The 17,139-nt window shown below is 44.5% G+C and overlaps 1 protein-coding gene across 2 annotated transcripts in view; it reads left to right on the top strand.

The window, feature by feature from the left end:
- SLC39A11 (solute carrier family 39 member 11) overlaps positions 1-17,139 on the top strand; it is a 444,394-nt gene that overhangs the window by 42,843 nt on the left and 384,412 nt on the right. For both annotated transcript variants that reach the window (XM_073682539.1, XM_073682538.1), the window contains exon 2: positions 4,762-4,878. In XM_073682539.1, the coding sequence (XP_073538640.1) occupies positions 4,771-4,878 (108 nt within the window). In that variant the 5' untranslated portion in view covers positions 4,762-4,770. The remainder of the gene's footprint in view (positions 1-4,761; positions 4,879-17,139) is intronic.

The raw sequence follows: 17,139 nt of genomic DNA, 5'->3' as shown, positions 1-17,139 counted from the left end.
TTGAGTTGCTGAATAAAGCTGTTTATGTTGGACTTGCTTGGGTCACTGCCTCAGTTACTGCACGGTGTGAACACCGCTGCCTTACACTATATACACAGGATGTCTATTAAACTGAGGTGAACTCGACAAGTTTTTCAAGCAGAAGAGTTTTTTTCTTCCTGAAGCGTCTTGTCGTTTTTTTTGGAGAGTTTTCCCATGGTCTTTTTTTACTGTAATTTTCCTGCCGTTTTTTTTTTCACTCTATTGAATAATGAAGAAACAGCTAGCGTTTTTAAGCAAAATCCTCCAAAATGTGTCCCATCATCTTTTCAGCTTTGCCATTGAGTTGTATTGTAAAGTACAGAGCGTCTTCTGAGCTTAAAACGCCAGAAAAATGGATCGGTCACTTCTTTTAACCACTTTAAAAGTCCTTCAAAAGCCTGAACATGTGCACAGCAAAGTTATTTATTTTTGCATACAATTGGTTATTTTCGTTATTTTGAACGTTTTTTGATAGATTTTTCAAGAGGTTTCCGCAGCGCAATCCTCCTGAAAGACGTTTAGTGCGCAAAGCCATTTAGCATAAGCATAAATTCCAAAGTTTTTGAGGAGTTTTGAGATTTGGAGGAGGATTTTGAGAGTTTCTGCTCAGTTTGTTTCAAAAAGCTCCTTGAAAAACTCAGTGTGTACATAGTCTCTCTTCAGATTCCCTGCAGCATCACCACAGAAGAAAGACAATGAGTCCACATCAATGAGTTATCTGTGTAAGACTGGACACGCAGATCCTCCAAATCAAGAGACGCTCTTTGTAACTGCTCACCTCTGGACATCAAATGAGGATCCTGACCAGAGGACCTCCTCTATTAATTCAGACTAGAGGATATGAACATTGTTTTTCTCGAGTACCTGTAAGCACATTTCTGATTGGCGCATTTTAGGGTACACCTGGGGTGTTAGAATCACTCTTTGCCTGGGTGCTGCACACATAATCTAGACTCCAAGCAGACGCAATGTTACAGCCCTCTTAAATTTGGCCTCACAGTTTGCACAGAGCAGGATCCCACGTAATGGTCATCTGGGGACAAGTTTTCTTTTATTACCTCCTAAACATTAAATCCCAAATTCATAAAACTTAAATCGGCACATTAATGAGCAGTCTGAGAAATCTTCCTGCAAAGTTTTTCTCCGATGTCTCAAAATTCTCTTTTGCACTTTTTTTCTTTTTCCATTTGGCAATGTTACAGATGGGAAATACTCAGTAAATTCTGCATTCGGCAATAGCTCCCTAGCTCCCTCACTATCTCTTATTAATCTGGCTCCATTCATCTCTGAGACTATGTTTAAAAATAAGTGAAGGTTTTTTCCATGCAGCTAAGTACGCCATCAGTTAAATTGTCTGAAATTTCTTCCGAAAGTCACGGAAATTCCAGTTCTCTTTATGCTGTGCAGACCCCATATGAAGACTCTGTAATAAATAACCGGAGGATGATGTGAAGTGGTCTGGGATGCTCCTTGCAGACACCAAAGCTGGAGATGGTTTGTTATCTGGAGACCGTGATATAGACCGAGGGGACAGAACAGTGACATGATGACACACAGTTGGGTCCTGGTTTCTTGCTTTTGTGACATAAGGAACCTATTATGTCTTACCTCTCTATGAGGAGTGACACAGTCCACATTCTTATGCGATCTGCAACATGCTCCTATTTTTGCAGCAAGAGAGATAAAAAAGTTATAATAACGCGCGTGTGTCCTATTATTATCATAGTTACATAGGTAGTACTGTTAAAAAAAAGAGAAAAAAGACAAATATCCATCAAGTTCAACCGAGGGATGGGAAATGGCAAATGCATGATCCGGTCCGACTCAGAAGAGCGATTTTCTCTCCTGATCCAAATTGTCGATCTACTGGACTAAACATTCAGAAAAGAACTTTACACATTTATATATGCATTTGTTATTTTTTGCTGAAAAAGCACGTACCGTAAGCCCTTTTTTAAACCATCGATGCTGCCCGCTTTGATCAGATCCTGAGGTAGATGATTCCACAGAGTTAAAACCAGGAAGAGGAACAATCCAGAGAAAGGTATAATAGAAACAAGTCACCAATTCTGCATTTATCACTCACTCCTGGTTTTGGCTCCCACTCCTGAGAAAAAATACTGACCGATACTGGAGTCATGGCCTAATAGTTCTTATGGTAAAGAAGCCTTGTCTCCTTTGGAGATTGAACCTTTCTTTCTCCAGGCGGAGGGAGCACCCACTTGTCTTTTTCTGTTTTTTTTCATGAAATAGCATTTGTCCATACTCTTTGTATGTGCCATTTATGTACTATTATGTACTAGTTAATAATGTTCCCCCTTAACTTCTCTTCTCAAGAACAAAATACATTTAATTTTAAGTTTTTTTTAGTCTTTCCTAGCAACTAAGATCTTCCATGCCCCCTTATCAGTTTTGTGACTCCTCTTTGTACCCTTTCTAACTCCAGAGTGTCTTGTCTATGAGCTGGTGCCCAGAACTGAACTACTAATACCAGATGAGGTTGCACCAACATTTTGTAAAGTGGTCGTGATACATCCATGTCCCGCAAGTTTATACTTCTTTTGATACATGACAATATCCTGTTGGCTTTAGAAGCTGCTCATTGGCATTGCATGCTGTTATTTAGTCTGTGAACTATAAGTACACCCAGATCCTCCTTTACAAGTGACTCTCCTAGTTTTACTCCCCTTTGAACATATGATGCCCGCAGATTATTAGTGCTTATGTGCACAACTTTATATTTCTCCACATCTGCCACGTATATGCCCAAATACTCAGTTTGTACAAGTCGGCCTGTAACTTATGAACATCCACCAAAGACTGCACTATACCAAATAGCTTGTGTTATCTGCAAAAATAGAAACAACACTATTAATAGTAACATAGGTTGAAAAAAAACCTAGGTCCATCAAGTTCAACCTTTCTCCCCCAATTGTACTCCCTACACTAACACTACACTAACTTACTAACTAACTGGGACTAGGCTTCACAATGTATTATTATTATTATTATTATTATTATTACCATTTTTATTATTGCTGCTCTACTACAGTTAAAAATGTACCAGTTTATTTTTTTTAATTTAATTTTATATTTTGTATTACTCTTGTGATTCTAATAATGGTATTACTAAAATCCCTATGCCTAAATCTGTTGATCGAGAAGAAGGCAAAACCCCCAGGACACATTCAGCCAATTTGTGTCACAGGGGAAAAATTCCTTCTTGACCTAGAGAAAAGGTGATCAGTCCTAGAACCCTGGATCAAACCTAATTCTATTACTAGTTATGTAATTACGGTACTATTACAGTACTAAATATAGTACTATACTTGTAATATTTTGTCTAATTTAACTGTAACCCACAATGTTATGTGTATCAAGGAAATCGTCCAGCCCTTTTTGAAAGCTGTTATAGTCTCTGTCATCACTACCTCTTGTGGTCGGGCATTCCACAGTCCGACTGCTCTATCTGTAAAGAACCCTTTCCTATTTAGGTGCCGGAATCGCCTTTCTTCCACCCGTAATGAGTGCCTCCTGGTCCTTAGTATGGTCTTTGTAAGGAATAAGTCATGTGCTAGTTCTTTGTACTGACCCCATGTATATTAATACATGTAAATAACATCCCCTCTGAGGCGTTGTTTTTCTAAGCTAAACAAGACTAACTTTTCCAACCTCTCATCATATGAGAGGCCTTCTATCCCTTGTAAGAATCTAGTTGCCCGTCTTTGAACTGACTCTAACTTCTGAATATCCTTTTTAAAATGTGGAGCCCAAAACTGGATCCCATATTCCAGATGTGGCCTCACCAGTGATTTATAAAGGGGCAACAGTACATTGGGATCCTCTTTTTTTACATCCTAAAATCTTGTTTGCTTTTGCGACTGCTGCTTAACATTGAGTACTGCTGCTCAGCTAACTTGTAACCAGAATACCCAAGTCCTTCTCCTATTCTGTAGTCCCGAGTATATTCCCATTTAATGTGTATGCAGCAATAGGATTACTCCATCCTAGGTGCATTATGCGACATTTATCTACATTAACCCCTTCATAACCGCCGTAACGCATTTTCGCGGCGGCAGTTAAGGGTACTTATTCCTCAGCGCCGTGAAAATGCGTCGCTGAGGAATAAGGCTGTAGCGCCCCCCCCCCCCCAGAGTCAGAAATTCTCTGGGGTCTCAGCTACCGGGGGAACTCGAGCATGTCACTCGAGCACCCACGATACTTGGTGCATTATTGTCATTGAGCACAGGTTTTAAGTTGGATCTTAAGAAAATACACACCCCTCCACTTTTTTTTGTCTTTCCTGTCCTTTCTAAATGTTGTGTTTCCCTCCATGTTTGTCAGCCAGCCAGGTTTCCGTAATGCCCACCACATCATATTCTGTGACCGACATAAGAGTCTCCAGTTCAGCCATTTTGTTTGCAAGACTTCTTGCATTTGCCAGCAGACATTTAATACCATTAGCACATTTGTTACTCCTACTCAGCTCCCTAATCAGTTTTTTATAAGTGCAAGTGTTGTTTTTATCATCCATGTGGTCGCTCAGATTACTTTATCTGTCTATGCTCATGACAATCAGTACAGCCACTATTAATGCTCTACTAAGTTGTCGCTCAGATTTCCTCTTCTCACCTCCCGTTATGTGCTTGATGTGATGATTGACACCATTGATTAAATAAAACTATATTTTTTCATGTATTTTATATAATGTTCATTTTTTGTGTTTTTTTTTCCCCCCAGGATCTGAAAATGATTGAAGGATACAGTCCTGTAATACAGTCCCTTTTGGGGACGTTGTTCACGTGGGGACTAACTGCAGCTGGATCTGCTTTGGTTTTTGTGTTCGCCACTGGACAGGTGAGTGATAGGTATTGATTTTAACCACTTAATGTCATAGACATTTTTTTTTCCCCTTTTGTTTTTTCTTTTTCAAGAACCAACTTTTTTATTTTTCTGGTGACATAACTGAACAAGGGCTTGTTTTTTTTGCGGGATGAGTTTGTTTTAAATGACGCTATTTATTTTACCATGTAATGTGTTGCAAAATAGAAAAAAACATAGAAAATAGAACAAAAATCTAAGTGAGTTAATAAGGTGAAAAAAAAAAAATACAATCCTCCATTTTTTTGAGGGGATAACCACATTCATTGTCTGCCGTAATGGATACCCAGCAGGATTGCGTCAAGTAAATGCCGCTGTCTGAGATTGCCAACCGCATTTTAAAGGGATATTCCCATCTCCAAGATCCTATGCCAATATGTAGTAGGTATAATAATAATAATATTAGAAAATATGTCCAATTAGAAATGTAGTATACTTCTTCTGAATAGCTATGTTGCTTACCCTATGTGCAGGGCAGTGCAGTAGCTTAGGTATCCATACAGGGAAGGAATAGGGAAAGGAGAGTCAGCTCACCAAATTCAACTGAACCTTGTCCGGGTGAAGATCATTGCATGGAGCCGCCCTAGTCTGGGACGTATCACACAATGCAGCAAAAAATAAAAGTTAACATACTGACATAGGAGAAACTGACGCGCTTCAGCTAAAGAGCCTTAGTCATGGAACTATACTACACTTCTAATTGGAGGTATTTGCTAATATTATTATTAATACATCTACTACATATTGGGATAGGATCTTGGAGATGGGAATACCCCTTTAAGGCTATGATCCATTTTTTACTTGCTGGATCCATTTAAAATGGAAGAAAACAAATGTCTTTTTAATGGATCCATTGTCCATAGACTTCAATGATAAAATAACAAATCCAGTTGAAATCAGTTTTTTTTTCAAGAGACAATAAAGTTGTGTCTGCACAACTTTTTGCTAACGGATTGCTGCTAGATCTGCTCTAACGGATGATGACTGGACATGTGAACGTAGCCTAAGTGGTTAGATGGCATCAATTGGAGCTAGCTCCTATCTCTGCTGTTAGATGCAGATGTTGGCTGTATTAGGGGGAAAGAATGACCACATTTATGTGCCGTTTAGGAGCTGCTTAAATCAGCCAGTGTGTAGGGTAATGGTAGCATACACTTATCATTGTATTCAGCACAAAGCAGGGATTTAGGGCAGCATGGAAGCCTTGCAGCACTGGGGTCCTGGGTTCAAATCCCACCAAGGACAACATCTGTAAGGAGTTTGCATGTTCTCCCTGTGTTTGCGTGGGTTTCCTTCATACTCCAAAAACATACTGATAGGGAATTTAGATTGTGAGCCCCAATGGGGACAGTGATGATGATGTCTGTAAAGCGCTGTGGAAATTATTAGTAAAATAAAGACATTTAATGACTGTGTCCCACGGAATAGGTGTCTTGATTACTTGTCGTTCCAGCTATCATGAGAGTTGGGGACCTGTATGCCACGTTTGAATAGAGCGCTACTGCACATGTGTGCTGGCTCTCTGTCTTCTGTCCATAGGACTGACAAAGCATGTGCACCCTGATTTCAGGTAATAATTCACATGATAAACTTTGTTATTGGGTCTGGTCGTGATGAGCGATTTCATTAGTTGGCTGTAATTTGGCCAGGAAATCTGATTCGTATCTAATGTTCCTTATTATGCTCTGGGGTCTTTAGAAACTCCAGAGAACATAATAAACATGGGATGGAAAAAAACAAAACCTTGCTGATCACCTGTCCACTGCCGCAGCCCCTTTTAGGTTCTTCAGCGCATCTTGCTCTTTGCATGTCTTCGTCAGCTCTTCAGTTTTCTTAACTCACCGGCGCTGAGTAGACCGCAGACATAATGATGCACATTGCACGAGGTGCTTATTAGGCCTTGGGTGATGCAGGTCATGACATCTGAGGCCTACTCTGCACCTCGTGAAGATGATGGGAGAACCAGAACTGCAGGGTACAAGAAGGGGCGGGCTTCTTTTGTGTAAAAGACAGTTGCGGTTTATTACAGCTTCTGTTTTCCCTGTTTCTGGCTACACAGCACTCAAAGAGCACTATGCAGGGAACAGAAGAATTGGCATTGACGATGATTTTGTTGGACCTGGCATCACAAGATTGCCGGGTCTCTGCCAGCATAGTAGACCTACAAAGTACGAACAGATCCATATCACCTTTGCTAATATAGCCCAGCAAATTAAGAGGCTGTTTTTCCCTGTAACTGGGGCTCTTATGGATGCCCCAGTTACAGTGGTAGAAAATTAACCATAAAGGAAAACAAATAGAGATCTTTTATGATCTTTCGAGGGACAAATTATGTAAAAAATAACATGTATACATTTTTTTACAAAAGATATAAAAAAAATAGTAAAAATACTGAAAAATTCCTTTTTTTTTTCCACATGAAATACATTTTATTACATAGCCACATGACCTGGAGAATTCAGTTAACCGGTAACTTGGTATGAAACATGAACGGTAAAAAATAATAATAATAAAAAAAATTCAATTTCTTGTATATATTTGCATAAATTACACAGTAATTTATACCTACCATAAAAAATAACTAAAAAAAGATCACCACTTGTCTCGCATAAAATAAAGCCTTGTCCCGTCACATTAGTGAAGAAATCAAAAAAAAAATGAAAAGAGGTTAGAGGAAAAAAAAAAAGCCTGGTCGTTAAGAGGTTAATTTATGGATGATTTTCAAGTGGGATATTACTTTGTATAGTTTTATTGACTTTTAGGAGTCAAAGTCAACATGCATAAATGTCAGTAACCAGATTATCCCCACTCCATTCCCAGATGAACGGCCGCTACCAGCTTTTTACCTTCATTGCCAGTCTTCATTTCCGGCAACGTAATCCCATTGATTGGCTACCTGCCGTCTTCAGAGTTAGATTAGTATTATTATCTTCTATTTATAAAGTCGCCATTTCTGTGCTCGGCGCAGCTGGGATGTAAATCCTGCAAACCCGAACATTTCTCCGCACAGCTATAAATACTGATTTCTCCTTGGCTGCTGCGGGAACGAAGACTTGAAGCTTTTCTCTCTTGTGCCTCTTCTTATGTCAGATGTCTCTTCTGTGCTTATCTGACTGTTAGCAGCAGCGTATAGATGGTGGGGGTGCCAGAGTAGTAACTAATACAGTAAAGTTTAGATACCAGTAGGGCATACTAGTTGCCAGATAGTCAGTCAGATATTTAGAATTATTGGAAAGCCAAAGAAAAAAAATCTAGAACTCGTTATTTGTAAGAAAATTAAGTATAAAATATTGACAAAGAATCTTAGTACTTTTATGTTATGTCTTGGCACATGTGGTACAGATTATCTGCACAACACATTTATAGACTAACGGTCACAGATGGTGAAGGACTTAAAAAACGACGTTATGGTATTGGGACACTTAGAGGTTACAGTGGAACTTTTCTGACCTCCTGTTCTACATCCATAGACATTAATATGGAAGTTGGCCCTTCTGCAGATATACAAGCTCCTGCTCTTCTGGAAAGCTTTTGTATAAGTTTTTGGAGGCGTCTGTGGAAATTTTTGCCCCTTTGTCCAGAAGAGCATTTGTGAGGTCAGACCCGGATGTTGGGGAGAGGTTGGCCTTACAATCTCTGATCTAGTTCATCCCAAAGGTGGTGGATGGGGTTGACATCTGTGCTTTGTGCTGCCGGTCATGTTCTTCCCACCCAGTTCCCCCAACCATGTCTATATGGAGATTGTGTACTGGGCACTGTCATGGGGATCAGAAAAGGGTCTTCTCCAAACTATTCCCACAAAGAATGTGGAAGACCCCTGGAAGCATTTCTGACTCCCAGGTCACTGCTGTCAACAACATTGTCAGAGGTATTACACGACTTTTACGGACTCACAATAAAACATACAAAAACGAAACCAAAGTGGATTTTCCTGGGAAATATGTTAAGGAACATCCTTTCCAGGGCAATGACTTGTATGTAAGGCAAAATAAATAACCAAAAACAAAAATGCTCCTCCACCTCTTGGGCTATGTTCACACGTAGCGTTTTTGATGCGTTTTTGCATTGCTTTCAACCATGACAAATGCATTCACCGGAAAATGTCATTTTAACATTTTACAACCTCATCTGGCCATGTGGTGTGTGAGACATGATCATACACATCCTGTTTCATTTATGAAGGAGGGACTCTGAAAGTCACAAAGCCTATTTCTATAGGGCCATCAGGCCAGCAGTCGGCCCTCGCTATTCTTAGAGAGCCATCAGCCGGCTGTGCTTTGTTGTTCCCATTACTAAAGAGTGGGTCTCCTATACTGTTATTGTGTATGCAGTGTGTAGCATCGGCCCTCTCTGCCTCCTGCCGGGCAGAGATGCCGTTCCCCTCACTGCCGCGGTCCAGGTCCAGCGTCTTCCTGCTCCCCTGCCGCTGTGGCGCGCAGCTTCCCGGGCACTGTGCTTAGGGCGTGCGCGAGCTCCCTCCCTCTTAAAGGCGCCGCACGCGCCGTCCTATAGAGTCTCCGGCCAATGGCCGGAGGACTTCTCCTATATAAGGCACCTCCTCCAAAATGGAGGTGTCTGTGCAAGGTTGTTGTTCCGTGTGCTAACACTTGCTTCAGCCCTCAGGTCCCGCCAGTCTGTCTTATCAGTCCAGCCCGCCAGTCTGTCTTATCAGTCCAGCCCGCCAGTCTGTCTTATCAGTCCAGCCCGCCAGTCTGTCTTATCAGTCCAGCCCGCCAGTCTGTCTTATCAGTCCAGCCCGCCAGTCTGTCTTATCAGTCCAGCCCGCCAGTCTGTCTTATCAGTCCAGCCCGCCAGTCTGTCTTATCAGTCCAGCCCGCCAGTCTGTCTTATCAGTCCAGCCCGCCAGTCTGTCTTATCAGTCCAGCCCGCCAGTCTGTCTTATCAGTCCAGCCCGCCAGTCTGTCTTATCAGTCCAGCCCGCCAGTCTGTCTTATCAGTCCAGCCCGCCAGTCTGTCTTATCAGTCCAGCCCGCCAGTCTGTCTTATCAGTCCAGCCCGCCAGTCTGTCTTATCAGTCCAGCCCGCCAGTCTGTCTTATCAGTCCAGCCCGCCAGTCTGTCTTATCAGTCCAGCCCGCCAGTCTGTCTTATCAGTCCAGCCCGCCAGTCTGTCTTATCAGTCCAGCCCGCCAGTCTGTCTTATCAGTCCAGCCCGCCAGTCTGTCTTATCAGTCCAGCCCGCCAGTCTGTCTTATCAGTCCAGCCCGCCAGTCTGTCTTATCAGTCCAGCCCGCCAGTCTGTCTTATCAGTCCAGCCCGCCAGTCTGTCTACCCGGAGCACCTGCCAGTTACCGACCGTGCCAGCCATGCCAGCCTACCCGGAGCACCAGTCAGCCTTCCTGCCGTGCTCATTCGCTGTACCTGTCAGTTCCTGCCATCTGACTCGTGGGAGTCACCTGCTCTCACACAAGGTCGGTCCCAGAGTGGCACCTGGTCCACCTGCCCGGTCCCTCCCTGGTTCACGGAGTCGACTAAGCCACCGTGTGACCTGGGTCGGTCCGAGTAGGCACTTAGTTACGCCCCTCTGGTCCCTCCTTGCACCGAAGCACAGAGGTTCCACCACCCGGACCCGTAAGACAATGAGTGGCAGGTCTGCACAAAATTTGGACGCACCCCAATACCCCTTTGAAGAGACTTAGAGGAGGGCCTCCTGTAAACAATGTTCCAATTATTATGAAGCGGGTCTCCCATACTGTTTGCCTATGCAGTGAATGCAAGGGCTGGCAAAAATTTGGACCTACTCCAATGCCCCTTGGAAGAGACGTAAATGAGGGCCTCCTGAAAACAATGTTCCCATTATTATGAAGTGGGTTTCCCATAGTGTTTGCCCTTTCGGTGAATGCAAGGGCTGCCAAAAATTGGGAGGCACTCCAATGCACCTTGGAAAAAACGTGGAGGAGGGCCTCATAAAAAATGTTCCCATTAGAAAGGAGCGGGTCTCCTATACTTGTAATGCCCATGCACTAAGTGTATGGGCTGACAAACATTTACCCCTGGGGGGTATACATGAACTGTATAAGAATTTTTTTTTACAGGCATGATAAACACACTTTAAAAATATTTAAAAAATTATGTGGGTGTTGCATCACGGACCACGGTCACCCTGGTGATATGGTGGTGGAGGATGAGGATGAGCAGAAAGACGAGGACAAGAGCAAATAGCCAAAATCAGGAATGGGAATATACCTCCCAAAGAAAGACACTGGATTTGAGTTTGTTACGCTGCTATCATTCGGTGGTGTTGAGAAGTCTGGCCCAATCCAGCCCTTGTTCATTTTTATAAGAGTCAGCCTGACAGCATTTTCAGTTGACAGGCGGATGCGTTTATCAGTTATAATTCTACCAGTGGCACTAAAACCCGCTCTGATAAAACGCTAGCGGCAGGGCAGGCCAGGACCTCCAAGGCGTATAGAGCCAGTTCATTCCACGTATCCAGCTTGGATACCCAATAATTATAAGGCACAGAGGAATCACTGAGGACGTTGGTACGGTCTGCAAGGTACTCCCTCAGCATCTTCCCAAACTTTGCACTCCTTGTGAGAGTACCCCTTTGCCTCAGGGCCTGTGCAATGGGAGGGGCTGAGAAAACTCTCCCAGAACTTTGACAGTGTTCCCTTGCCTCTGCTGGATTGAAGTTGTGTCTCTCGCATGTACTCCTTGGTTGTCCAACGAACTTTGACCTCTGCTGCCAGCGTTTTCAGGTGGGAATTTTTTTTAATAGTTACACAACAAGGGCCTTCTGGTACTGCCCCATTTTTGTAGACCTGTCCGCCTGAGCAATAAGAGATATAAAGTTCTCCTTGTAGCGTGGGTCTAGAAGTGTCACCAACCAGTAATGACTGTCACCCAAAATTTTGAGAATGTGATGGTCACGGGAAAGGCAACGTAACATAAACTCAGCCATGCGTGCCAGACTGCTAACAGGCTAGACTTCCGTGTCCTCACCAAGAGGATGACTGACCATGCTCTCCTCCTCCTCCTCCTCCTCCCTGTCCTCAAGCCATCCACGCTGAACAGACTGTATGACAGTTGTGCAGGTAGTACCGTCTATAGCGGATGAAACTAGCTCCTGTTCTTCCTCCTCTTCCTCATTGTCACCCAATCCACGTTGGAATGAGATGAGGCTGGGCTGTGTGTAATCACCCTGTATGGTTCCTTGCTCCATCTCATCGTTCTCCGCCTGCAGTGCATCCTCTTTGATTGTGAGCAGAAAGCGTTTCAGAAGACAGAGAAGCAGGATGGTGACACTAATTATGGCGTCATCGCCGCTCACCATCTAGGTGGAGTCCTCAAAGTTTTGGAGGATGGTACATATTTCTGACATCCATGTCCACTCCTGAGGTCTTGTGTGGAGTCTGAACTGAATACCGACGGCCTTGTTGATGCTGGTACTCAACAACTGCCCTCTTCTGCTCACAAATCCTTCCCAACATCTGCAGTGTAGAGTTCCAACGCGTGGGGACATCACACAGCAGTCGGTGAGCCGGAAGCTGTAAACGCTGCTGAAGCACGGTGGAAGCTGTAGCTGACTTTCTAAAATGGGCACACAGGCGGCGTACTTTGACAAGCCGATCCGGCAGCTCTGGGTAGCTTTTTAGAAACCGCTGAACCACGAGGTTAAGCACATGGGCCAAGCATGGTACATGTGTGAGCTCGCCTCGCCTCAGAGCCGCCACCAGGTTCCTGCTATTGTCACACATGACCATGCCTGCCTGTAGGTTCAGCGGTGTGAGCCACAGATCTGCCTGCTCTTTCAGAGCTGTCCACAACTCTTCAGCATTGTGCGGTTTGTCACCTAAGCATATTAGCTTCAGCACAGCCTGTTGCCGCTTGGCCGAGGCAGTGCTTCCAGCTTGTGACTGATGTGGTCATTTCAGAGATGGAGGCTGAAGAGGAGGAGGAGGCTGTGGAGGATGAGGTGCAGGAGCTGTAGACTGTGGGGCAACCCTGATTGACCTAGGGCCCGCAATCCTCGGCGTCGGGAGGATGTGTTCCGTCCCAAGGTCCCACTGGGTCCCGGCTTCCACTATGTTAACCCAGTGTGCCATCAGCGAGATGTACTGTCCCTGCCCACAAGCACTTGTCCACGTGTCCGTGGTTAGGTGGACTTTCCCGGTAACTGCATTGTTGAGGGCACGGCTAATGTTGTGGGATACATGCTTGTGTAATGCGGGGACGGCACACCAGGAGAAATAGTGGCGGCTGGGGACCGAGTATCGAGGAACGGCTGCCGCCATCAGGTTGCAGAAAGCTTCCGTCTCCACGAGCCTAAAAGGCAACATTTCGAGCGCAAGCAGTCGCGAAATGTGGGAATTTAGTAGTGTGGCCTGTGGGGCGTTGGCTGCGTATTTGCGCTTGCGTTCCAAGGACTAGGGTATGGACAACTGAACGCTGCGCTGGGACAAGGACGTGCTTGCTGATGGTTCTCGTTGAGAGTGTGCAATGACAGGTGCAGGGCAGGAGGCATCTTCGCATGCACTATGGACACGGAATTGGCTTGGACGCTCAACTGCGGAAGAAGCAGTGGTATCAGCCGCAGACACTGTTCCTGGACCCTGGGATTTGGCCCACGAAGTCGGGTGCTTTGCTGCCATGTGCCTGATCATGCTGGTGGTGGTCAGTCTGGTAGTTTTGCTGGCCTGGCTGGTGGTGCATATGCCCTTTTTGGGGTTATCGGCAGAGTCTTTAAAAAACAGACTCGGGAAGACCTAACAGTTGTACTGGTAACGTCCGTCGTGTTGGTGTTACGGGGAACGGTTGCCCGCCTTCTGTCTGCGGCCACCATACTGCTTCTTCCTGCCTGTTGGGGTTCTCTGCCTCACTCCCTCTGTGTGCTGCTGTGCTCGCTGCGCATGTCCTCCTGCCAGGTTGGGTCAGTTACTATATCATCCACCACCTCGTCTTCCACTTCCGCACCCTGGTCCTCCTCCTGACTTTCTGGCAATTGTGTCTCATCATCGTCCACCTCTTGTGACACTTTCCTACCGTCGCCTTCGTATGACTGTGGCTGCTCAAATATTTAGGGAATCTCTACATGCGATTTCCTCTTGCCCCGCTTTAAGTGGACCAAGCGAGAGGCCCAAATCTATAAATGGAAAAGTGAACAGCTCTTCGGAGTGTCCAAGTGTGGGATCAGTTGTCTCTGGGCACTCGGCATGGTGGGAGGAAGGAGGATCAGGGTGAGGAATATGCAGTCCAGACTCACGGCTACTGATACTTGGCCGTGTGGAAGACTGGGTAGTGGTGGTGGTGGTGGTGGCTAAGTGACTGGAAGCATTATCTGCTATCCAACCAATAACCTTTTCACACTGCTCTGTGTTCAATAGTGGTGTTCTGTGGTCCCCTATTAATTGGGACAGGAAGGTCGAGCGAGAAGATATGGGTGTTTGTTGTGGCACAATTTCAGCTTGCCCATGACCTCGGCCTCTGCATGCACCGTTGCCATCACATCCTGTTCCCCGTCCCTTGCCATGTGCCTTGCCCATTTTAAATGAAGGACAATATCTTCCACGCTCACTACAAATGGCTGAATTTGGAGCGAACTTATATGTGATCCGTGTGACGGACAAACCACAGTTTTAAATAGCTGGCCTGTAGGTTACTATTTTTAACAGCAAACTGGTGTCAATAACTTCACTGACACACTGAAACAAAATTTTAATGGAGGCCAGAAATGGCAATTATATGTGATCCGTGTGACAGACAAACCACAGTTTTAAATAGCTGGATTTTTAGCGCTGTAATATGGAAAGGACCTGGCTGTATTCTGCAGTACCAACAAGCAAATGGCGCAGAAAAATGGTGTTCTCTGGATTGCTTTTTAAGCTAGTAATCAGTATTAAGATAAAAAATATATATATTCCTGGCCCCTGATACCTGGGCCTATTTCTACAAATATCTGTAAAAGCACCAGCACACAGAACTGGAATGGACCCTCTTGCCATGTGCACTGCAGTCTGCTATATACCCTGCCTGCCTAGCACTGATATCTCTGCAGCTGGATTAGTCCTCAGAAGGACGGTTAGTTGAGATGGATATGATATAGTCTGGTATACCTACACTAACTAGAAACAAGCAAATCTCTCCCTAGCTCAGCAGCACCTCTCCCTACACTGTCTGATTCCAGAGTGACTGTGACGATCATGGCGGCGCCAGGTCTGATATAGACCTGATGACGCTGTGCGGCCATCCAATCACTGTAATGCCACAACCAACATGACTGGGACATTACAGTGAGTGGCAGGCAATCCCTGCATGTTCATTGGCTCTGTGAAGAGCTAAAACATGTAGGGAGGGGACCCGAGCTCCCGCCGAGCAACCCCGGAGCATCTTGAGCAGTGAGAACCTCTGGTGAGCACCGAGCATTAACGAGAACCTGGTAGCATAGAGAGGAGAGCTAACTGCGGGGTTGGTAAAATATTATCCCCTGTAATTTTATGGTATACTGAAAAAACCTTTTGGCACAATGGTTTTATTTTTGCACATTCCCACCAAATATGCAGCAAACTAAATTTGTATATTCTATTTCCAGACCTTACATAACCACAATTAACACATTGTGGGTTTCTCTATAATATCTTATTGTAATCCTCATAATAAATTTATGTATAAATTAATTATCCTATACCTTAATCTTCAGTCTAAAATCTTTCTCACATGTTCGGCTAACTGTATAAGGGAATGCACTTGCATTCAGGATGATGGTTAGACACATCGTCCTTCATAAATCCTATTGGGATCTAAGGCAGGATCTCGGCATTTAGTGGTTATGAGACAATGAAGGGACGTACTTCAGAACCTAAAACTAAAATCCACTCTCCATAAAGGAGTTGAACGAAAGAGATCCATTAATCCCAAAGAGACTAAACGACCGTAAGCTGTAAATCCACCTACATTCTTTTTGTAATAAAAACTGATTCCAGTTTCCCCCTCTCATAGGTGGACGTATCACTTCCACCACTTGGAATTTGAGTTCAAATGGATTGTCCGAGTGTTTCTCTAGCATATGTCGTGACAATGTGGTATCCTCTCTTCTTCTGATATATCCGATATGTTACAAAATACGTTGGCAGAACTCTCTCTTGGTCTTTCCGAGGAGAGGACAACAGCATGTTGCCATACAGACCCTTCGTTCTGCAGTTAGAAAATTCACTACTGTTGTAAGTTACATAAGTGGTGGCACTTACAAATGTTTTAGTCCTGACAATATATTTGCAGGCTTTATACCAGCTACATTTGAACGTGCTAACACTCTTGTTACTTAGCCAAGTATCATCCGGTTTAGGTTCCACATAATGACTACGGACCAAGTAGTCCTTCAGATTTTTTCCCCTCCCATATGTCATCATAGGTTACCTGACACCAAAGTGTCAGGTGGGTGATCGCCTCTCATTGTCTGGGGACTAAGCCGGAACGCCTATAGCAGCAAGGGGGTGAAGTCCCTACTGGGTTTAGTGAGGACGATCCCCCAAGGCTCACGACCTGGGTACCCCAGACAACTCCGGCCAAGACCAATCACAGCAACCACTATATCTCTGCACTTGATCTTAGCCAAAAGGCAGAGAAGCGATAACCTGAATTGGTTTCGGCCTAGAGCTGCACACTGGCCTCCAGAAAACTCCCTTTGTGGAGATGGGCACCTGGACTCCCGTTAAGAAGACATGTTGTCAACCTCTAGATTCCTTACATGCCTCCACTTTTTGGCTTGCTGCTGCTGCAATCCACACATTTTAGATCTGCATAACTCCACCTTTTAACACACCACCCTCACCCCCTACTGTTCCCACGCGCCTCAACACCAGGGGGAGGGAGGAGAACCAATTAACGAAAAAAACGAGCAGCCGTCTACCCTTAGAACTAGTGTTGCTGATTACTTACCTGCTGCTGCTGGTTGTTCAGCAGACTAAACATGGCTGCCATGCACAGCCAGATAAGGGTCAGAGCCTATTGTGCGCAGTGTTCCATTGCCACATTCCATCTACTGCAGGCAGGATACCTGGCTGGCTGAACAGCACTAAGAAGCTCACAGAGACCGCCATAAGCAGCACTTTTAAAAGAACGCAACAGACCTAACTTTTTGAAATATTTTTATAAGGCTATGGAAATAGTGGTGACGTGAGGTGGCAAATAACTAGCAACGTAAGCCACAACAGTAAATGAGGATGTGATGTATATAAATCGTCAATATATCCAGTTTGTTCCACAGTAAGGCATATAA

This window comes from Phyllobates terribilis, unplaced genomic scaffold, assembly GCF_046119375.1.
Source record: "Phyllobates terribilis strain yellow unplaced genomic scaffold, ASM4611937v1 Scaffold_5__5_contigs__length_657084704, whole genome shotgun sequence".
NCBI classification, from domain to species: domain Eukaryota; kingdom Metazoa; phylum Chordata; class Amphibia; order Anura; family Dendrobatidae; genus Phyllobates; species Phyllobates terribilis.
This window is presented reverse-complemented; position numbering and strand designations above follow the sequence as displayed.